The 24,159-nt window shown below is 40.0% G+C and overlaps 1 protein-coding gene across 5 annotated transcripts in view; it reads left to right on the forward strand.

Annotated features, from left to right (window-relative positions):
• Positions 1–24,159, forward strand: part of ZDHHC9 (zDHHC palmitoyltransferase 9) — a 99,000-nt gene that overhangs the window by 34,915 nt on the left and 39,926 nt on the right. For 2 of the 5 annotated variants that reach the window (XM_081042924.1, XM_081042925.1), the window contains exons 5-10: positions 3,828–3,965; positions 4,902–4,950; positions 5,740–5,842; positions 6,610–6,713; positions 7,110–7,206; positions 13,467–15,037. In XM_081042924.1, coding sequence (XP_080899050.1) covers positions 3,828–3,965; positions 4,902–4,950; positions 5,740–5,842; positions 6,610–6,713; positions 7,110–7,206; positions 13,467–13,583 — 608 coding nt within the window. In that variant the 3' untranslated portion in view covers positions 13,584–15,037. Of the gene's footprint in view, positions 1–3,827; positions 3,966–4,901; positions 4,951–5,737; positions 5,843–6,609; positions 6,714–7,109; positions 7,207–13,466; positions 15,038–20,674; positions 24,093–24,159 lie in introns of those variants that run through there. The other 3 variants (XM_081042928.1, XM_081042926.1, XM_081042927.1) reach the window with 2 other exon arrangements.

A 24,159-nucleotide genomic window follows, 5' to 3' on the forward strand; every position in this document is an offset into this window, starting at 1 on the left:
TACTCCAGAATGCTTATAGTTTGTTATTTATAGGTTGTGGGATTTTGAGTGATCTTGTTTCCTTCATTTAAAAAAATATTTTTCGGCCGGCCTGGTGGCTCAGGCGGTTAGAGCTCCATGCTCCTAACTCCGAAGGTTGCCGGTTCGATTCCCACATGGACCAGTAGGCTCTCAACCACAAGGTTGCCAGTTCAATTCCTCGAGTCCCACAAGGGATGGTGGGCTGCGCCCCCTGCAACTAGCAACAGCAACTGAACCTGGTGCTGAGCTGAGCCCTCCACAACTAAGGCTGAAAGGACAACAACTTGAAGCTGAACGACACCCTCCACAACTAAGATTGAAAGGACAACAACTTGACTTGGAAAAAAGTCCTGGAAGTACACTCTGTTCCCCCAATAAAGTCCTGTTCCCCTTCCCCAATAAAATCTTTAAAAAAATATTTTTCAAGTTTTCTCTAATGAGTATTTATTGCTAGTATTATCAGAAAAAAAAGTGTGATTTACAATACAGTAAACTGTATTTGTATAAATCTGCATTTCCAATGTTTTTATATGGCAGGTTTTCTTAGAGTAAGACTTGAACATGTCATTTTTCTCTACATCTTATTTCCTTTTTCTGAAAAGATAAATTGTAGCCCTTTAACTGGGTAATGTACCATTCTTACTGCCTTATTTTTTTGATCACTACACAGCTCATTGTTCTTTAGAAATTATATGTTTTATTCTTTGTACTTTTTTGTTCATTAAAATAATGTATGTTCATTGTAAAAAACATGGGAAGTACAGAAAGTGTAAATAAATAAAACTTAATCTCTAACTCACTCTCCATTTTGCTGTATTTCCTTCCAGTCTCACTCCTGTTTGCAAAATTAGATCACACATGAGTTTTTAATCCTGCCTTTTTCACTCAACATTATATCCTGAGCATTTTTAATACATCTTTAATACATATTTTTTGAATATATTATTTTAATGACTGCATAATCCATCATCTGGCTATACTCTAGTTAATTTAGGCAGTCTCCTATCATATCTTATTCACGGTTCCATGTTATTCATTTTTATAATACTGCAATCAAAATTATTAAATTTATGGATGTGGGGAAATTAGATCCTTTATACATTTCTGGAGGGGGTGGAAAATGGTTCAGCCACTGTGGAAAACAGTTTGGCAGTTCCTCAAAAAGTTAAGCACAGAATTACCATATGACTCAGCAATTCCACTCCTGGGTATATACCTGTATTATCCTGCTTGGGCTGCCATAACAAAATACCACAGACTAGGTGGCTTAAATAACAGAAGTTAATTTTCTCACAGTTCTGGAGTTCAGAAGTCCAAGATCAAGGTGTTGACAGGATTGATTTCTGGTGAGGCTTCTCTCTGTGGCTTGCAAACGGCCACCTTCTTGCTGTGTTCTCCATGGCCTTTTTTTCTGTGCTTGTGCACTTCTGGTGTCTCATCCTCTTCTTATGAGGACACCAGTCTTATAGGATTAGGGCCCCACTTTTATGGCCTCATTTAACCTTAGTTGCCACCTTAGAAGCCCTATCTCCAAATATAGTCACTTTGGGGTTAGGGCTTCAACATATAAATTTTGGGGTGAAAATTCTGTTCATAATAATACCAAAGAGAATTGAAAACAGATTCAAACATTTTTGTACATCAGTGTCCATAACGTTGTTCACAACCCAAGTGTCCATCAGTAGATGAATGGATAAACAAAAGTGGTATATCCATACAATGGAACATTATTCAGCCTTGAGGAGGATACATGCTGCAACATAGATGAACTTTGAAAACATAATGCTAACTGAAAGAAGCCAGATGCAAAAGGTCACATATTGTAAGATTCCTCTTATATGAAATACCTAAAGTAGGTGAATTCATAAAGATAGAAAGAAAATTAGAGGTTACCAAGGGCTGGGAGAAGGGGAAAATGGAGAGTTACTGCTTAATGGGTACAGTTTCTCTTTGGGGTTGATGAAAGTTTTTGGAAATATGTAGTGGTGATGGTTGCACAACATTGTGAATGTATTTAATGCCACTTAATTGTACACTTAAAACACGGTTAAAATAGCAAATTGTATGTTACATATATTTTACCACAACAAAAAATTAAGAAAAATTATTGAACTTAAATTTCTGTGCATATCTCTATTTTCTTATGAGAAATTACTGAAAATGGATTTATTCTGCTAAAGGGGCATGCATTATTAAGGCTCTTGCTACATACTGCTAATTTGCTTTCCAGGCTGGTTCTCTCAGTTTATACTCCCACAAACAGTATATTAGAGTGTCCATTTTACCCTCTTCACTGGCATATTTATTAACTGTTTTTGGCCTTTTGACTATTTTCTTGAAGGAGTATTTTGTTATTGATTTCTAAGGACTTTCCATTTACTAAGGTACAAAATTTACACACATTCCTGTTGTGTTTTTTTCTTTTTAATTTTCTTTATAGTATTTTAACATATGTAAAATATTTTTAAAGTTTATGGAATCAAATCTATTTTTGTCATCTGTGTTTTTTTTAAAGATTTTTTTATTGGGGAAGGGGAACAGGACTCTATTGGGGAACAGTGTGTACTTCCAGAACTTTTTCCAAGTCAAGTTGTTGTCCTTTTAATCTTAGTTGTGGAGGGCGCAGCTCAGCTCCAGGTCCAATTGCCGTTGTTAGTTGCCGGCAACCTTGTGGTTGAGAGGACGTGCTCCAACCAACTGAGCCATCTGGAAGCTCAGCAGCAGCTCAGCTCAAGGTGCCGTGTTCAATCTTAGTTGCGAGGTGCGGAGCCCACCATCGCTTGTGGGAGTCAAGGAGTCAAAGAATTGAACCGGCAACCTTGTGGTTGAGAGCCTGTGCTCCAACCAACTGAGCCATCTGGCCACCCAGGAGCTGCGCGGCAGCACATTGACTTCATTCTAGTTGTGGAGAGCACAGCTCACTGGCCCATGTGGGAATCCAACCAGCAGCCTCGTCGCCCAGAGCTTGCGCTCTTACCAACGCAGCCACCTGTCCATCCCCGATCTGTGTCCCCCCTCCATTACTTTTATGTTCAGAAAGTTCTTCTCTATATGGGGGATAAGTGTCCATCTATTATTTATGGTGGTTATTTTATGGTTTCACTTTGTTTTTCCATTTAACTCTATAATTCATTTGGAATTAATTTTGATAGTGTAAGGGGAAAAATCTAACTTTATTTTCTTTAACCAAATAGCCAATCTAATTTTAACCAAATAATCTAACTTTAACCAAATAGCCAATTGTTTCAGAGTTGTTTATGAACAAATACTTCCTTTCCCTACTGGTTTTGTAATGCTGCCTTTATTAGACAGTAAGTTCTTATAATATATTGTAGAGTCTGTTTCCAGGCACTTTCCATTCCATTGAGCTATGCCACACCATTTTAAGTATTGTAGTTTTATAGTCTTTTACTAATTGGAGGCTAAGAAAAACCACATTACTCATGGTTGAAAATTTCCTTGGTAATTTTACTATTCATTCTTTCTCAACTTCGTAGGCCCACCTACTAAGATTTTTCTTTGGAAAAGCAAGGTTTCTTCTGTTAACTGGCAGTGAAACGGATCACTCAACCCCTCAGTGCCTTGTCTGTAAAATGGGGAAAAGAATATCTTCTTTTGCTCAACTTCCAGGGTGATTCTGGGGATCAAATGAGATTGCTATGGAAACACTGTGAAAAACAGAAACCAGTTTTTTTACAATTGAAATAGGCAATGATCCTGGGGTCTTTGAATTAGTTATTATGTGGATGGTGGAGTTGCACTGTGTTTTGGAGGCTTTGGCACTAGACTCTGTCTTTCTTCCACAGAGCGCTTCGACCATCACTGCCCCTGGGTGGGGAATTGTGTTGGAAAGAGGAACTACCGCTACTTCTACCTCTTCATCCTTTCTCTCTCCCTCCTCACCATCTATGTCTTCGCCTTCAACATCGTCTATGTGGCTCTCAGTGAGTATGCAGGGCAGTGCCTGGTTTTGGAGTTGTGGTGGGGAGGGCAGGTTGGGAGAGGACCTGAAGACAATTTAGGGGAATAATTGGATTTCCTGGTGGGACTTTACCATTGCAAAGACACCTTAAGACCAGTTAGAAATGAGCACTACTGTCTGATCTTGAGCAGGGCTCCAAACCTCAGGTCACATCAATCAGTATTTACTAAGTGTGTTGGCCTTTTCACTGGCCTTCTCCTGGGGACTGGGGCCATAATAACTGGTTTGTACCCAGAGTACTGGGCATTTCTGAGGTGATCCCAAAGGTTGGGGATGTATTTTGGCTGTCTGTATCCTCCCTTCTTCTGCCTTGTAAGACCTACCCTGTGCCAGGTGGTAGAAGGGGTTATACTAGAGAAATGCCTTTTAGTAGCTCATGGTTTACTTTGGAGATAGAAAATACACACCCATGTGTATACACACACACACACACATCAGCAGATAACAAGTAAGGGAGGATGGGATGTGGAGTTAAAGGAGTGGTCTTAATCAAGACAGCTTTCTGGGAAGAGATGAGTTCTCAGGATTTTGAACAAGAAAGGGCATGGATTGATGAGGAGAGAGGATTTTTCTTAGATATTTCTGATTTCTTTCATCTGTGAATGAGTATCCCTCTCCATGCCCATAGTTGGGGGCTACGGAAGGGGGAGGGGAGGCAAATGCTTGGCTTCTGCCTGACTCTCTAGTCCAGTGCTGGGACCCGCACTGGAGATGTGAACGCTTTGGTTAGGAAACTACTGGCTTGGAGGTGAGAGTCCCTTGTCTGAGTGAGGGTTTATTTCTTGTCAGCTCATAACAAGGGATAGGGAGGAAAGGAAGTGAGTAAGTACTAGGATAAGTGTGCATTTTTTACTAAAGTCACTAATTTTTCTCTTCACTCCCCCTCACAATTTCACAGAATCTTTGAAAATTGGCTTCCTAGAGACGTTGAAAGAAACTCCTGGAACATATCCTCCCCTGGCAGTATGTCCCTGTGAATCCCTCTTAAATTATTTTCCAGCATGCTTTTTCTCTGCAGTTTTTGCATCATCTCATTTTTCAGATGTCAGAGAGTGCCAAAGTCTAAAATAAGAAAGAAAAAAATAAAAATAAAAAAAATCTAGTCTTAGTGGTAGCAACCAGAATGGAAGGTGGCCAGTATGTAAAGGGAGGTCTTTCCTATACCCTATTGTCTACTGTCTCCCTCCTAAGTCATTCTGATCCTATGCTCAGCCCTGCCTCTTTTAGTGGGCTATCTTTGCCTCAATACATCTCTTAAGTCATTTGCTGGAAGTCCCACTGTCGTGTTAAGGCTAAGGCTTATTTTGAACAGCAGGTGCATTTCTGAAAAGGAGATTCAGATGGGATTTATATAAACCACATCCTGTTTTTGCCACCAATTTTTCATTTGTAAAGTTTATTTTTTGATGGATTTTCCATTGACAGTGATGGCCAACATTGTTTAACTTTGGCCCCCTCCTAAGTGTCCTCTTCAAAGAACTAGTGATGAATAAACAGATAATTAGGTACACTAGAGATATTAGAGAGCTCCTAATATTGAACAAACAGGAGTCCTTTACCTTTCATAAGGGATATGCTCAGTGAGTTTAGAATTCATCTATTGCTATATGTGGATACTTGGCCATTTGTGATATATGTTCCAAGAGGTAAAGATGATGTGACTGGTGCCATGAGTATGAGCTGAGGCATCAAGCCACTTGGTGTGGCATCTTGAACATTCCTTAACATCACCTCACTGTTCTAGAAGTACTCATTTGCTTCTTCACTCTCTGGTCCGTCGTGGGACTGACTGGATTTCACACTTTCCTCGTGGCTCTCAACCAGACAACCAATGAAGACGTGAGTCAATTTTCCCTTCTCCTGATCACATATTCTTCACCCAAAAGCCTGTTCTCTCATTACCTGCTAGAGAACTGAGTATTCAGGGCCTGGGAGGTCGAGGCAGGCAGAAACCTGGTGTGGAAGATTGTTAAAACTGATGCACGAAAGAAAAAGCAGACTGCTTTGTTTGGAGCTGAATGCCTGTAGAGAATTAAGAAGAGGTCGAATGGTTGGGTGGGTATAAGGTCTTCAGCTGTTCATAGGTCTTTAAAGTCTAGTTGGTGACTCTGGATTTGTAATGGACAGGGACAGGTGCACTGAATAAATTCTTGATTTTTATAAGTTATCACTTAATCCACATTCATTGTAGAAAATCAGAAAATACAGATGAACAAAAAATAGTAAATAAGTCCCTGTAACTTTACCTCCTAAACATCATCATTGTTAATGGTATGATACATATTCTCTTCTAGACTTTAGACTTGTTCCTATGTTTGTTTATGTGACTATATATTTTGTATTTTAAGTGAAAATTATGCATATAATTCAGTTATTGGCCTTTTTCACTCTCCTATGAACATTTTTCCATGGCTATGTATGTATTTTTTTTCCTATTGTGGTAAGATACACATTATATAAACTGTGCTGTGTTAACCATATTTTAAGTATAATTCAATGGCATTAAGTACATTCATGTTGTTGTGCAACCATCATCACCATCCATCTCCAGAATTTTTTCATCTTCAACATAATCTTTAAAGTAAGCCTTAGCTTTTATTTTGCAGATCAAAGGCTCATGGACAGGGAAGAATCGTGTCCAGAATCCCTACAGCCATGGCAACATTGTGAAGAACTGCTGTGAAGTGCTTTGTGGCCCTTTGCCTCCCAGGTACTCAGGGGACTAGAAGGTGCCTGGGATTCTTGGGATGAGCAACTCAACCTGATCCTGTTACCTAGTCTGATGCCTTCTTCTGAATGTGGCCTCTTGGTGTCAAATAGGTCTTCCCAGGGATTGTCCCTTGGTACTACATGGACCATAGACCACAGGCTTGTTGAAGGGATGACCTTTCATTCTTATTTCATTTGTTTGTTCCCTGGTTAATGAAGTATTCCCTAGTTTGTGGAAGACAAAGTGAATCGAAAACAGGAGGCATTTGCTAGGATCAGGATAGACTGCCAAAGGACAGGTTTATGTTTTCCAGTACACACAGCAAGATTCAGTGAGTGGGTGGGTGGGTGGAGGGGTGAATGTGAAGTGCTTTATTAACTGTCTTATCTTCTTCAGTGTCCTGGATCGAAGGGGTATTTTGCCACTGGAGGAAAGTGGAAGTCGACCTCCCAGTACTCAAGAGACCAGTAGCAGCCTCTTGCCACAGAGCCCAGTAAGTGTTCCTGACTTTAAGACTTGAAGGCAGAGTTGATGATAAGAGGGTGTAGGCTAAATTTATGCCTTAGAGATAAAATTGTACAATTTCATGTCCAATCGCTCCAGCTTCCCTGTCTCTGCTTCTGCCCTGACATTGCCACAGATCTTTGTGTCCTTGAGGTAGATCTTATTCTAGTCATTTCTTTGACATTTTGCGCCAGCCACTGTGCTAGGTATGGGATACGCCAATGAACAAGGCAAATGATGTCCCTGCTCTCAAGGAGCTCATTGTCTGATAGGGACAAGAGACCAGAAAACAGGCTATAGCTTGAGGTCATGCAAAGTACCTTGATGAGGGAAGCATAAAATGCTATGGGAGCAAAGATAGGGGTTGGGGGGTGGGTTGGAGTTAGTGGTGTGGTTGCCTTGGTAGAAAGAGGCTTCCTCACTGGAATATGCAGATGTAGGAACTCTCCCAGCTGTCCTGCTCAAGATATACTTTACAAAGTATGTTCTTAAAATTTTATTATCTGAAATTTCTTTTTTTTGTAATAGCTTTATTGAAATATAATTCACATACCATAAAATCCCTGTTTAAAATGTATGATTCACTAGATTGTAGTGCATTTACAGAGTTGTTCAATCATCCCAATAATCAATTTTAAATCATTTTATTATCCCCTGGAAAAAAGTCTGTACCCTTTAGCAGTTACTCACCCTTTCCCATCAGTTCCCCCAGCCCCATCCCTTGGTAACCAGTAATTTACTTTCTTTTGCTACAGATTTGCCTCATCTATACACGTCATATAAATGGAATCATACAATATGTGGTCTTTTGTGACTAGCTTCTTCCATGTAGCATAATATTTTCAAGGTTCATCCATGTTGTGGCATGTAGCATTACTTCATTCTTTTATATGGCCAAATAATATTCCGTTATATGAATAGACCACATTTTATTTATCCATTCATCAATCAGTGGATATTTGGGTTTTTTCCACCTTTTGGTTATTATAAATAATGCTGCTATAAACATTCATGTACAAGTTTTTGCATGGACTTATATACCTTTTGAGGAACTGCTGGACTGTTTTCTAAAGTGGTGCAGCTGCACCATTTTTCTTCCCCACCAGTAGTGTATGAAGGTTCAAATTTCTCCATATCCTCGGCGTCACTTATTATCTGACATTTTGATTCTAGCCATTCTGGTGTGTGTGAAGTGGTTTCCCATTGTGTTTTTTTAATATATGTTTTTAAAATTTTTCAATTACAGTTGACATACAATATTATATAAGTTTCAGGTGTGCAACATAGTGATTAGACATTTATATAATTTAGGAAGTGATTTCCCCTCCCCACCCACCCCTCTGATTAGCCTGGTACCCACCTGGCACTATACATAATTATTACAATATTATAGACTATATTTCCTATTCTGTATTTTACATCCCTGTGAGTATTTTGTAACTATCAATTGGTACTTCTTACCTCCTTCACCATTTTCACCCATCCCCCCAACCTCCTACCCATCCAGCAACCATCAGTTTGTTTTCTTTATCTATGGTATTTTTTTCTGTTTTGTTTGTTTATCTGTTTTGTTCTTTACATTCAACAATAAGTGAAATCATATGGCATTTGTCTTTCTTTGTCTGACTTGCTCCACTCAGCATAATACCCTCTAGGTCCATCCATGTTGCAGATGGCAATATTTCATTCTTTTTTTGTTTTTAATTAAAATTTATTGGGGTGACAATGGTTAGTAAAATTACATAGGTTTCAAAGATTTCATTACTTTTTATGGCTGAATAATATTCCATATTCCATTGTATATATGTACCACCTCTTTATCCATTCATCCACTGACGGACACCCAGTCTGCCTCCATATCTTGGCTATTGTAAATAATGCTGCAGTGAACATATGGATGCACGTGTCCCTTTGAACTAGTGTTTTGGGTTTCTCTGTATAAATACCCAAAAGTGGAATTGCTGGCTCCTTCTTTGTCTCTTGTTATAGCCTTTGTTTTAAAATTCATTTTGTCTGGTATAAGTATTACTAACCCAACTTTATTTTTTCATTTCCATTTTCATGAAATATCTCTTTCCATCCCTTTACTTTTAGTCTCTGTGTGTCTTTTGATCTGAAGCGAGTCTCTTGTAGGCAGCATATGTAATGGTCTTGTTTTCTTATCCATTCAGCCATTCTGTCTGTTGATTGGAACATTTAATCCATTTACATTTAAAGTAAATGCTGATAGATACGTAGTTATTGCAATTTTATTATTGATGTTTCTGATCTCTTTTTTACCCCATCTTCTTAAAGAAGTTCGTTAACATTTCTTGTAATATTGGTTTGGTGGTGATGAACTCTTTTAGCATTTTCTTGTGTGGGAGGCTTTTATCTGTCCTTTGATTCTAAATGATAGCTTTGCTGGCTAGAGTAATCTTGGTTATAGGTCCTTGCTTGTCATCATTTGGAATATTTCATGCCAGTCTCTTCTGGCCTGAATAGTTTCTGTTGAGAAATCAGCTGACAGTCTTAAGGGAGCTCCCTTGTAGGTAACTGTTTTTCTCTTGCTGCTTTTAAGATTCTCTTTGTCTTTAAACTTTGGCATTTTCATTATGATGTGTCTTGGTGTGGGCCTCTATGGGTTCATCTTGTTTGGGACTCTCTGTGCTTCCTGGGCTTGTATGTCTATTTCCTTCGCCAAGTTAGGGAAGTTTTCCGTCATTATTTCTTCAAGTAGGTTTTCAGTTCCTTGCTCTTTCTCTTTTCCGTCTGGCACCCCAATGATGTGAATGTTGGTATGCTTGATATTATCCCAGAGGCCCCTTAAACTATCCTGATTTTTTTGGATTCTTTTTTCTTTTTTGCTATTCTAATTGGGTGTTTTCTGCTACCTTATCTTCTAACTTCCTGATTTGAACCTCTGCTTTGTCTAATCTACTATTGGTTCCCTCTACTCTATTCTTCATTTCAGTTATTTTAGTCTTCATTTCTGACTTTTTTTGTTATGTTTTCTATATCTGTTTTGTTGTTTCCTATCTTGTTGTTGAAGTTCTCATTGAGATCATTGAGCATCCTTATAACCAGTGTTGTGAACCTGCATCTGGAAGATTGCTTGTCTCCATATTATTTAGTTCTTTCTCTGGAACTGTTTCTGTTATTTCATTTGGGGCCTGTTTCTTTGTGTCCCCATTTTGGCTACCTCCTTGTGTTTGTTTCTATCTATTAGGTAGAGATGCTGTATCTCCCAGTCATAGGAGAGTGGCCTTATGTAATAAGGGGCCTAGTGGTACAGTCTCCTTTGTCACCTGGGTGGGTGCTCCAGGCGTGTCCCTTTTGTGGGTTGTGTGTACTCTACTGTTGTGGTTGAGCCTTGGTTACTTTTTGTTCATCAATGGGAGGGGCTGACCCTCAGGCTAATTGGTTGTGAGGACTGGCCATGACTACAGTGGAGGAGCTGTTGTGCAGGGGCTGACCTTACAGAGCGGGATTCACTTTAGCAGGGCTCTGGTGTGCCCAATCTGCTGTTTGGGTGTGTCATCTGTAGAGGGAGCCAGGTGGTGCTCCAGCATAGTTGGAAGCCGGTCACTGGGTGTGCTGGCCTTAGCCCTGGGGCCTCCTGGGAGGGGCCCTGCCCTAGGCCAAGTTCAGTTGCTGCCTGTGCCCTTCCTGGGGCTGATTTACAGATGTCTTCCAGCCACACTATGCTTGGAGGTGCCTGGGAAAGGCTAAACTGCAAATTGAGGCTGGTTGCCACTGGTGCCAGACTTGGGGATGTTCAGCAAGAGGTAGGGGGCATGCTGAGGCCAGATGCTGCTTATTTGGGGGTTGTGAACCTTTGAGAGATTTTTGGAAAGTCCACAGCATGAGCAAAAGCAGGTTATTTGTATGTAAAAGCAACCAGAAGTGGCTTGGGTGGACCAGAAAGTTGTGTGGGGTGGGGTCTCAGGGAATCACCAGGGTGGGGCCAACAGTTTTAGGCAGGTTGATGAAGACTCAGATGTGGTGGCTGCCTTTGTCTGCATGCTGGGAGAGGGGAGGGCTCAACAAAGAATCAATGGCATCTGCTAGCACTTCTGTCTGGGAGAAAGCTTCCTTTCCAGCCCTCACCCTGAAGCCAGATGATTCAGTTCCTCCCCATATGTCCCTGGTGCCTTTAAAGGTGCTGCCCCAGAGTTGGAGTTCAGAGTGAGCGAGTCTATCAATGAGTAAGTCCGTGTGCAGGCCCTTTAAGAGGTATGCTTGAGACTCTAGCAGCCCTCTGTCTCACTCAGTCACAATTTCCTCTGGTTTTCACAGCTACAAGTTGTGGGGACTTCTTCCTGGCAGTGGAACCCTGGGCTGGGGAACCTGGTGTGGGACTGGGACCCCTCACTCCTCAGGGGGGACCTCTGCAACCGAGATATCCCTTCTGATTTTTAACAGCTATAAGTGGGTGTGGGGACCAGCCCGTTTCACATCTCCGTACTTCCTGCCAGGCTCAACGTGGATTCTTCTATATATCCTTAGTTATAGGACTTCCGTTCAGCTAGACTTCAAGTGATTCTTATTGATGGTTGTTCTGTAGTTTAGTTGTAATCATTGTGGGTTTTTTCAGTCATTGTGGTTTTCACTTGCATTTCTCTGATGACTACTAATGATGTTGAACATCTTTTCATAAGCATATTGGTCATATATATATCTTCTTTGGAGAAGTGTCTGTTAAGATCCTTTGTCAATTTTTTATTGTTAAGTTGTAAGAATTCTTTATATATTTTATATACAAGATCCTTACCAGATATATGATTTGCAAATATTTTCTCCCATTCTGTGAGTCGTCTTTTCACTTTTTTAATGGTGCCCTTTAAAAGGTTTAAATTTTGATGTAGTCCAATTTGTCTTTTTTATTGTTGTGGCTGTGCTTTTGTGGTCAGATCTAAGAGACCATTGCCTAATCCAAGGTTGTAAAAATTTATGCCTGTTTTCTTCTAAAATTTTATAGTTTTAGCTCTTACATGTAGGTCTTCAATCCATTTTTAGTTAATTTTTATATATGGTGTAGTAAGGGGTCCAAGTTCTTTCTTTTGCATGTGGCTATCCAGTTGTCTCAGCACCGTTTGTTAAAAGACTCTTCTTTCTCCTTTGAATTGTCTTGGCACCCTTGTCAAAAATCAATTGACCATAAATGTGAGAGTTTGTTTCTATTCTATTGATCAATAGGTCTATTCTTATGCCAGTGCTGTACTGTCTTTGTAACTATGGTGTTGTAGTAAGTTTTGAAATTTGGAAGTGTGAGTCCTCCAACTTTATTATTTATTTATTTAATTGTTATGGATATTCTGGGTCCCTTGAATTTCCACATGAAACTTAGAATCAGCTTCTCAGTTTTTGCAAAGAAGTCAGCTTTTATTTTGGTGGGGATCACATTGGATCTATGGATCAATTTGTGGAGTATAGCCATACTAAGAAAATTAAGTCTTCCAAGCCATTGACATAGGCTGTCTTTTCATTTATTTAGGTCTTATTTAATTTCTTTCAACAATGTTTTTAGTTTTCAGAGGATAAGTTTTACACTTCTTCTGTTACATTTATTCGTAACTATTTTGTTTTTTTTGAAGTTATTGTAAATGAATCCTACCTTTAAGTGAATGCTTTTTGTAAGGTAGATAATTGCTCTTTTCTTTGCCTTTCCTAAATTTTGAATTTTCTTTTTTGAAGTACAGCAAAACTATTTTTACATATTATTATCATTTTGAATATCATTTTTCTGATGAATCTGGTCTTAAATCATAGCAATTTAGGTTATTGATTCTCAGTTGAATGTGGGGAAGGGTGGTATTTTAGAATTACTCTGGAGACATTTTCAAACTACATATATTACCCCGAAATTTTGCCACCCCACCCTCTTTGGTTTAGAATCACTATTCTAGTGAGCTGTGTGTTAGAGCCCAAACAAGACTGAGTACCAGTGGATCAGACCTTGTTAGACAAGTACGTTATAACATTCTGTTGTAAATGAGAGGGGCCTGTGTAATTATTTGTTGTCCTACTATTATTATCATGAATAATAATAGAAGCATATCTCCACAGCAGTTAAGACTAGAACTCAAATAAATGCCAGTTACATTCTGCTGAGAAGATGACGATAGGCTGGTCTTGGTTCTGAGTTTAGTGTCGGTGGTTGCATAGGTGTGGTGATGGGTTCAGAGGAAGAGCTCAGTGTCTACTGATTATCTCCATGTGGATTTTGAGAGTGAGCTTTGTGTTGAGTTTGATATGTTTTCCTCTCAGGCCCTAACAGAACATCTGAGCACAAACAAGATGCCAGAGGATACCAGCACTCCTGCAAAGATGCCACCCCCGGAACCCCCAGAGCCACCACAAGAGGTGGCTGAAGCTGACAAGTAGCCCATCTATGGAAGAGACTTTTGTTTGTGTTTAATTAGGGCTATAAGAGATTTAAGGGGAGAAGAGAAACCTGAGACAGAGAGCAAGTAAACTGTCCACTCTACTGGTTTTTCTTTGGTCTTTGTTCACCCAATTGCACATTGGCATTTTCTTGCTGCAAGTTTTTTTTTTTTTTTTCCTTTCTGGACTCAAGGCAGTCACAGAAGATGTCAGTGACCTCTGGTAACTAGAACTATGGGTTTCTTGGCCCTGGCACTGGTTTTTCACGGCCTCAGCCATGGAGTCTCCTTGGACTCCCCTCTCTTCTCTCCAGATCCCAGCTCTTCTGCTTGGGGCGATTGGTCTAATTCTGGGGTTAAAGTTTCTTGAGACTGGCTCAAATCCTCTCCAGCTGCTGCATGGCATTAGTCCAGAGGCAGTCACAGAGACCTCTGGCCAGGGAATCCTATCTGGATTCTTGGGGCCCTCTGAATTGAAGAGGATGGAGAAGGGGTTGGAGGATTGTCCTGGCTACAAAGTGCCAACATTGCCAGCAAATCCATTTAGGAATGGGGCAGGTAGCTTCCACTTGTTGTATTTATTCATGTAGCTTCTCCTTTGTCCCCCATCCACTATCTAACCCCCAAGCCCCACTCTTTTCCAATTAGATATATGTAAGTAGTTGTAGTATAGATAATAATTTACATTTCTCATAGACTACCGAGAAACTTTTTAATGTCTATGCCATTCTCAATAAGAATTTATGAGATACCAACGTCATGGTCCCTTGCACTCTGTCTCATCTCTACTCCTTTCTCATTAGCCCCTTTTAATTTGTTTTTTTCTGACTCTTGCTCCCATTAAGAGCAGGAATAGCAGTAATAAAAGTCTGCACGTTGGTGGTTCCTTTTCCTCAGAGGAAACCTGAGTGCTCACTTAAACACTACCCCCTCAGACTCGCTGTGTGAGGTCTACAAAGGCCTTGAATGCACAAATGGGGAAACCAAGGCACAGAGAGGCTCTCCTCTCCTCTCCCACTATGTCCCCTCAAAAAAGAAAAAAGAAAAAAGAAACAGAAAACGTCCTCTAGTACTTCCATTAGGCCGCAGCTGAGTGGGGAGGGAAGCCCAGTACTGCTGCCCTCCCAGGTAACCCACTCCAAGGCCTTGGCCCACCTTGGGCTTGGTAACCACACCAGGGGGCTTCCTCCAAGCCTCACTCTTCCAGCACTTCCACCGGCAAAGTCCCAGAGTCACTTCACCCTGTGGGTGGGCTGTGTCCCTCAGTCAAATCTGCTCAGGACCTGCTCTATTTCAGGGAAGAAGATTTATGTATTATATGTGGCTATATTTCCTAGAGCACCTGTGTTTTTCTCTTTCTAAGCCAGGGTCCTGTCTGGATGACTTAATGGGGAGGGGGGAAGTGTAAACCAGAACTTTTAATCTATTCGAAGGTGATTAAACTGTGTCTAATGCAAATTGCCTGCCTCCTCCTTCCCCCTTCCATTTCAAGGATCACCATGTGGGTGTGAGTGTCTGTGTGGGGATGTGTGGGGTTGGGGTTGGGGTTGAATGTGTTGCTTGTTACTACCCATAGTTCCATTTTCCAGGGAACACTTGGGTTGGAGAGATAGCTCCTAAACTCTCCACTGATCTCTACTACATTCTGGGCTGAAGTTTACCTTATTCTGGACTATGAAGCAAGGGCTTTCAAGGCAATATACAGTGTCAGCAAAATGAGGAGGGTTGGGGTAGGGGTATATTAACTTAAGAGAAAAGTTCTTTATTAGGATATTGTGTTTATACAGTTGGAAGCTATTAATTGTAAATGAGTCTTCATTATTAAAGCAGGCTCATCAGGGCCTTCCCTGCAAAATATTTTGTTAGTGATCTTTTACAAACATATACTTTAAAAAGGTATATATACCTTTAAAATATATATATTTCTTTTTAAGTAGTCTATAGTCAAGACTCCTTACCAATTCTTATTTCACTCTTCCCAGTTAATCAGAATTAGTGAAATTTGGCTGCTCCCAGATTTTTCTCTATGTCTTCCTGTTTTCCTTATAACAGGATTTGAGTTTAGCAACGAGAGACAGACAGAGAAAGACAGAAAGAGAGAGAGAGAGAGAGAGAGAGAGAGAGAGAGAGAGAGAGAGAGAGAGAGAGAGAGAGACTCTGACTGACTTGGATTCCTCTCCTAACTGCCTCTACCATTCTTTTTCTGGCTCTCTCAGTTTGTGCTTGTAGTTACATTTTAGTTAGTTTAAAATAAGGTGAAGCCTGGAGCGTTCGGAAGCTATTAGATTTTTCCAGTAAACCTGCCAACCAGATAAATGCATTTTTAGTCAGTTTTCAGCCTATCCTATCTCAGACCTCTCCTGGGTTAGGGTGGATGTCTCTCCTCCCTCAACTTACCTCAATCACTCTTATGCTAACTCTTAGGTCAATCAGACAAACTTTCTTTTTCTGAGGTGAAGGGTCAACATGGAAATCTCTTCAGTGTGAAATGATTGTTATTTAGGTTTCTGCTTTTTCATACACCCTGCATTCTTTATTTTCCTTTATAAGTCTTCTGTATTTAAGATGTTGGCCTGAAGATCAAACCCATTCATACCATGCACCAACCAGGACTGTCCTTCGTCTGAGTTCTGATCAGAGCGGAGATTGAAGAATTGGTCCTTTCCAGAGGAATAGACCTTAAATTGTTTGCTCTTTTCAATGACTGACATTCTTTTTGGGGGTTGGCGGGATTTGGCTATTTGGGGTCGTTTCTTCATCACCATTTGGCTCTGGGATCCTTCTTACCCTAGCAGAGAGCATCCACGCCCCTTTGCTCTTTTTCCTCAGTGGTGGAGGTGCGTTTTAATTCTTGCAGCTAAATCCCATTCTTCCTGCCCTAACCATCCTGCCTTTACCTGTAAGGCCCCTTTTCCTACTGATCAAATCACTTTACCTTGGGGAAAGAAAAAGTATTTTATTTTTAAATCTATTTTCTGACTTAAATGCAATTTAATATGTAAATCTCTGCACTTTTGTGTGAGCCTACAAACGTGTATGTGTGGTGGGTTTTTCACTCTCTGGTATGTCTTAATAAAGAAATCTTTCTTTTGGGGGGAAGCCAATTAATGAAAGAGACTTGAATGTTTTTAGAAATACAGGGATGTCTGTTTCTTTGTGCTTCTACCTCATTTCTTTACTTGTGCCTAGCATGAGTGACTGGCATCCTCCCCACCTTTTGATCCCCTTCCTTTGAGAGGCCCCTCGAACTAGTGGGGCAGATAGAGGGACCTATCCTGTGTCTGGGACCTCTTGGCTCAAGTGGTAACCTAGCAACCTAGCCCTCCTCCCTTTCCCCATGGTCTTGCCCTGTTAGTTCTTTCTTCCAGCTCAGTTTATTTTGTACTCCTGAGGCTGGGGCCTGGCTAAGGAAAATCACCAAAGAACCACAGTAAATATTTTTTTTTTAAATTTATTTATTGGGGTGACAATTGTTAATGAAATTACATAACTTCAGGTGTACAATTCCGTATTACATCATCAATAAATCCCATTGTGTGTTCACCACCCAGAGTCAGTTCTCCTTCCATCACCATATATTTGATCCCCCTTACCCTCATCTCCCTCCCCCTACCCCCCTTACCCTCTGGTAACCACTAAACTATGTCTGTGTCTATGAGTTCTTGTTTCTCATTTGTTTGTCTTGTTTTTGGTTTATATACCACATATCAGTGAAATCATAGGGTTCTCTGCTTTTTCTGTCTGACTTATTTCGCTTAGCATTATATTCTCAAGATCCATCCATGTTGTCAGAAATGTTCCTATATCATCTTTCCTTAACGCTGAATAGTATTCCATTGTGTATATATACCACAACTTCTTTATCCATTCATCTATCGAAGGACATTTTGGTTGTTTCCATGTCTTGGCCACCGTAAACAAAGCTGCAATGAACATTGGAGTACACGTGTCTCTATAGAGAAATGCTTTTATATTTTTGGGGTAGATACCCAGGAGAGCGATTGCTGGGTCATATGGGTAAATATTTTTTATAAAATGATAATTTGCTCTTGTGCCTTGGTGCTATTAAAGAAGAGCAATGCTTCCAGTAATTAAAACAAACAAACAAACAAAAAACATTTGTGTCAGTTTTGAAAATACATTCTAGGAATCACTTGCTGTTCTTAGGTGACAGGTTTTAGAAATAGAATCAAAGGCTAAAAACTGAATATCATTAGCTTTAAAGGATGCGAGCCCAGGAAGTCATTGTAGATTTCATATTTTGGATAAATATGACAAAGGAATGAGAACTAGAAATCTGTATTCGTAGACTTTCAAATGGCCTATAGGACATTAATATAGGTTGAAAAACCTAGTGTAGTTGACTGGGTCTAATTATTACGCAACTAAGCACAAAATATGTTTTCACAGTTTTAATATATACACTGAATTTCCAGGAATGCAACCATTGTATGAATTGAGGGAAGATGATACTGTATTTTTTTTCAGAATTTTGCCAAGTGTTATGACTTTTGAAAATCATGTCACCAATAGTAATGCCATTCATGGATTTGTTTTTTTTAAAAACTAAATTTATTGGGGTGACAATGATTAGTAAAATTACATAGGTTTCAAGTATACAATTCTGTATTACATCATCTATATATCACATTGTGTGCTCACCACCCAGAATCAGTTCTCCTTCCATTACTGTATATTTGACTCCCTTTACCCTCTTCTGCCATGCCCCTTCCCCCTTGCCCTCTGGTAACCACTAAACTATTGTCTGTGTCTATGAGTTTTTGTTTATTTGTTTGTCTTGTTCCTTTGTTGCTTTCAGTTTTATATCCCACATATGAGCGAAGTCATATGGTTCTCGACTTTTTCTGACTTATTTTGCTTAGCACAATAATCTCAAGATCTATCCATGTTGTCACAAATGGCAGTATTTCATCTTTTCTTATGGCAGAGTAGTATTCCATTGTGTATATATATGACATCTTCTTTATCCAATCATCTAGCAAAGGACACTTCAGTTGTTTCCATGTATTGGCCACCATTCATGGATTTTTAAGTTGCCAGTACAACGTACAGCAGTACCTTGGTTTTTGATCGTCTCCTTTGAGGAACATTTCGGTTTACAAACCGGAAGTAAATGCTTCGGTTTTCGAACTCGCCTCGGAAGTCAAACATGTCACGCGGCTTCTGCTGAGTGCAAGATCCTGAGGCCTAGCTGTCGGCTGTTTTCGAACATTTCAAAACTCGAACTGTCTTCTGGAATGGATTGCGTTAGAAAACCAAGGTACCCCTGTACCTGCATTAGTCTTCCTTTCTAGCAGTTGAATTCAGAGTGAACCTACATATGTAAGTGGAAGCATCTGACTACTTTTTTATATCTTTTAGTACAGTCTTGCCCAGGTGTTTGCATATTGAAATACACATTATTTTATTATAAACTACCTTCCTTTTATTTCTCCTTTATATTATAGTTCGTGTATTATATTTCTCTTTTGGAAATGATGTGTGTAAGCAGGTTATATTAACTATGAAATTCATTTCAAGGTGGCAAAGGGTGCATTACAAAATATTGTATATACCAAGGGAAGACTGGAGCTGATAGGGTCCAGAACCATTGGACTAGATTATCTCAAATGTCCCTATCTAACTCTAAGTATCTGGAAAACTTAGAAAATAAACAAACCTTCTCCCTCACACATTTGATGTCCTTTTTAATTTTAAACGTAACACATGCCCATTATTGAAAATTGGGAAAGTAAGAAGATTTTTAAAAATCACCTGTAAACTCATTACCAAGGTATAATAATCACTGTTAATATTTTGATGTATTTCTTTCTAGTCTTTTTTTGGTACATGTATATTTTTAAACATAACTGGAATTCAAGTATAAATATAGTTTTGTAATTCTGTTTGTTTTTTTACTTAGAATTTTTCATATCATTAGAAATTATTTGAAAATACTTCATAATGACTCCATAAGATCGTGTTTTCGCAAAAATAAGACATAGCTGGACCATCCGCTCTAATGCGTCTTTTGGAGCAAAAATTAATATAAGTCCCGGTATTATATTTATTATATTATATTATATATATATTATATTATTTATATTATTACATTACATTATATTATATTATGTTATGTTATATTAGAGTACTGGTCTTATATTAAAATAACACCGGGTCTTATATTAATTTTTGCTTCAAAAGACGCATCAGAGCTGATGGTCTGGCTAGATCTTATTTTCGGGGAAACACGGTATGTACATAATCCTTCCCCTATTGTCAGACATTTAGGAGATTCCAATTTTTCATCATTATAAATAATGCTGTGATGAACTTTTTTTAATGGGCATATCTGTGATTATTTCCTTAGGATAGATTCCTAGAAGTGGAATTACGGAGTCAAAGTGAGTGCTGTTTTAAAGGCTTTTGACAAATATGGCCAAATTACTTAACAGAAAGTGTGTCCCAGTTTGTCCTGCCGGCAGTGTCTCAGAGAGCCTGTTTCAATACATCTCATTTAAACATGGTAATTTGATAGTAGTAAGCTGGTATCTTAGTGTCACTTAATTTCTATTCTTTCCATTAATAATGAGGTTAAATGTTTTCCACACCTCCCCTCTGCCTTATGTTTCTTGCCATTTGTATTCTGTGACCTGGCTGTCCAAGTCCTGTGTTTATTTTTCTTCTGGTATTAGGGGGTTTTCTACTTAGTTAATAAATGAAAGCTTGATAGCTCATTCTCCACCATGGGCCAGGAAATGAGGAGGCCATGATTTAGAAGTGGTTTTACCACCCTGGAACCCAGAGTAGAATTACCTTTCTAACATTCCATGCCCCTTCACTTTCTTCAAGCCTGCCACCTCACTGCCTTTTCTGCCAGCTGCTGCCCATCTTCAGCTACTTGGCTGTTCCAAAGTGGCTAAAAGTGTTGTAGCTTTGTGTGCAAATTAGAGACATGATGATTATTTGCCACAAAACCCAGACTCTGATGAATGACATTACTGTAAGAAACATACTGATTATGTAGTCCATACCACTTTCACTTGCTCTTGCTCTTTCTCTCATCAAATTAAGTCTGTTACTTTACCATAGGTCACACAGACAGTTACTGGTAGAGCCAAGACCAGAACCCAGAAGCCCTGACTCCCAGTCCAGAGAGCTCTCCCACATAACCCAGGTAAAGACAGATAAAGGAGGTTTGAATAATTCCAAGTGTCGCTTGAATTAAGTGAGCTTTTCATGTATTTAACATTCAGTAAATGCTTGTTAAAAACTGACCATGTACTAGAGTTAACTTTAGGAGAAATGGCATTGCTGACTCCATTCTCTTGTGAGATGAGAATGAGCAATGATTTTAGGATTTTTTTTTCTATTTTGTGTGAATTTGACCAATGCTGTCTCCATTTTAGGCATACAGAGGGAAATAGTCGGGCTGATAATGGAGGTGATTGTTGGGTTTTTGTTTTAAACTTAAATCTCTTAACTCTCTATCCAGACCCCTGCACTTAAGTTGAACTGATGGTGGGGTTTCTTTAGCACAGGAAGTCAGGAAGTTGCCTTGTCGGGTTCCCACAGTCAAGTTGGCTGTCTCTTTGTGAGGTCCATTGCCCTGGGCTCTTGCTGACGCTATCCCTGGCAGGTCCCAGAGGCAATGGTATACAAATGCTATATTGGTAACTGTGAAGTTATAGGAAAAGGTGAAGCCTACATATCAAGTACTATAGAATTCCGTTTATTTAAGGCCTTCCTAGAGGAGGAGCCTTGGCTGGGTCTAGAGGGGAGGTAGTTCCTTCCCTGTTGATTGTGTTGTTGGCTGAATAATATAGAATGAGGCCAACGTTGTGTGAGAAGCTAAGGTAGCCTCTATTGTGAAGGAGGTGGGAGAGCTACTTCTTTTCCCCAGCTGGGAAACCTCATACCTCATCCTCAGTTTCCTGACTTGGCAGGGGGGAAGGTGTTGGATCTCACTGAGACTACAGTGATCAGCACCCTTTCTTCCCTTTAGAAACCTTGTTTTTGCTTTGGTTTTAATGCCCTTGATCTCTAATGGCCCCACTGCAGCCTCTATTTATGTGAAAAACCTGGGCAGGGGTCTCCAGGAGTGAGAGTAGGAAGCAATGGCAGGGGCTTGTGTCAGATGACACTGCTATAGGGTTTAGGGAGAAGGAGAGGGAATAAGTGGAGGCGAGAGTCTTCATTGCAGGATTTTAGGGGTGCTGATCAGAACCTACTTGTGGAAGTCTAAGGCAAGGTCATGCGAATTAGAGGCAGCAAGTGAAATGGGAGATAGTTTAGCTAGAATGTGCTGATGTCCTCAGCTTCTTCCCCTGATGGTTCAGCAGGGAGAAGGTGCCTCTAACCCTGAATTGGGGAGGAGCTGGCTGGACTCCAACTCTTTCTTCTTAATCTAGCCTTTATCCTCTTTGTTCTAGCAGCCCATGGATGTCCAAGGGAATTGCCTAAAACAAGTCTAATGCCCAGGGCTGATCATTGTGCTCTGAGCGGGGGAGAGCCAGGCTGCTCCAGGCTCCTCAGGTGGGCTTTCTCTCTTTTACCAGCCTCTCTGGGCGCCAAAGCTGGCAGGCTCTACCCTGAATTCCAGGACCTTGGATATCAATTTGTCTCTGGGCTATAGCAGTTAGTCTGCAGACAAGTACACATCGACAGGCTTTTGTGCTTAGTCTTGAGCTTAGTACTCTGGAGGTAACAAAAAGTCAAAAGCCACCATTTATTGTCACTATGTGCCAGGAACTTTATTAGCATTATCTAATTTATTTCTCTAACAAACCTAAGAGGTAGGTATTAGTAGATCATTATTCTTTTTAAATTTAATTTTTATTTAAAAAATATTTTAAATTGAGATACTATAAACATATAACACTGTATAAGGTGTGCAATGTGTTAACTTGATACATTTATATATTGTAATATAGATCATTATTTTTATTTTACAGAAAAGAAATGTGTATATACATAATTACCTGAAGTCAGGTAACTAGTAAGTGATGGAACCAAGATTTGAAGACACTTTAACTCCAAAGCCTTTGCTCTTGGTGACTACACTAACCAGGGGTCTGAGGTGAAATGGGTCTTGAAGGGAGTGAAAAGCAGGTAGCAGCATGGTGCAGATTTAGGAATTCGCTGAACATTGATTTTATGGGTATTTTACATACACTAGTTCATTCAGTTTTCGTAACAACCCCATGTGGCTACTAGTATTGTTATCACAACTTTGCTGATGTGGGAAGTGAGGCTCAAGGAGATTAAGTGACTTGTCCAAGATGATCTACCTAATTGAGTGACAGAACCAAGACTTGAACTCAGGTAGGCCCTAACTCCTAACTGGTAGGCCTTACCTGCCACAGAGGAGCTCCGCTTGCTGTCCCCAGGGTCTGGAGGACTCAAGGGCAGAGGAAGAGCCCTGTTGTCTTCTTGGACCAGCCTACCTCCCCCCTTCCAAGGGGAGCTAAAATCTACAGCTTCCTGACCCTCTGACATCCTGGGCTGGGGGTGGGGGTGTAGGGTCTCCCTCTGTGAAGACTCAGTCTCTTGGACTGCAGACCTTGGTTTGTTGGGCTTAGGGAGCCACTTGGCATCCTCTAGGTGTCCATGAGGCTGGAGGAGGTTCCAGCAGCCCTGGAGGAAGAGCATTGGGACCTAGGCTATAGCCCCGCCTGGCTTTGCCTGTCTGGCCATTCAGGCTCTGGCCTGCACTCTACATTTCCTTGTTGCCCCTCCCGAAGTCCTGCAATCATCGCACAACTATCTACTTTCAGCCTGTATTCAACCTATAGACCAAACGAGCCCAGTAGCTGTGAGACACCTCCCACCCTCTCCCCAGGGCAGGGGAGGAGTTCAAAGCATCCTTTTCTCAGTCTAATTTCTCTTTTTCTGATATTTTCTTTTCCCCAGCTTAGACTTAATAGATAGGTATTACACAGGGGTTTTAAAAAGGTTAGGAGTCTCCTCTGATAAGGTCTCCTTGATGTATGTGGATTTTAAGCACTTTGGGCATTATTCACCCCTCCGCTCCCCATATTTTCAGAAGCTTGTGCTAAAAGGCAGCAGGATAATCACTTTGCTACTACCCCAAATTGGAAACCAGAGGCTTGGACCTATTGATTCATTTAGTTTTTTTTTTTTTGGCATTAAAATATCGTCCCTTTTAAAATATATATTAAAATAATACTTTTGCAATTGAAATAAAACAAGAATGTAGCAAGTGAACACTTCTCCCCATCACTCCCCCAATTCCACCCCGCTTGCTTCACAAGATTACCACTGGTAACCATTTGGTCCAGACCTCTCTTGTGTATGTTTTCTTTTTCTTAAATAAAAATGGAATCATCCTATAAATAATGTTTCAGCACTCACTTCTTCCCCATTCTATAGCACAGACTTTTTTTACAACAAGAATGTTTGTACATTATTTGTATAATTTTAAGATTTAAAAGTAAACAGTAAAAAATCACAAAGATTTTCCCTATGTCATTAAATATTTTTCTACAACATCATCTTTAATGACTGCATGGTATTTTGTGAATGGACCATAATGTCTCTAACTAATTCTCCATTTG

The sequence above is a fragment of the Rhinolophus hipposideros genome (assembly GCF_964194185.1).
Source record: "Rhinolophus hipposideros genome assembly, chromosome: X".
Classification (NCBI taxonomy): Eukaryota; Metazoa; Chordata; class Mammalia; order Chiroptera; family Rhinolophidae; genus Rhinolophus; species Rhinolophus hipposideros.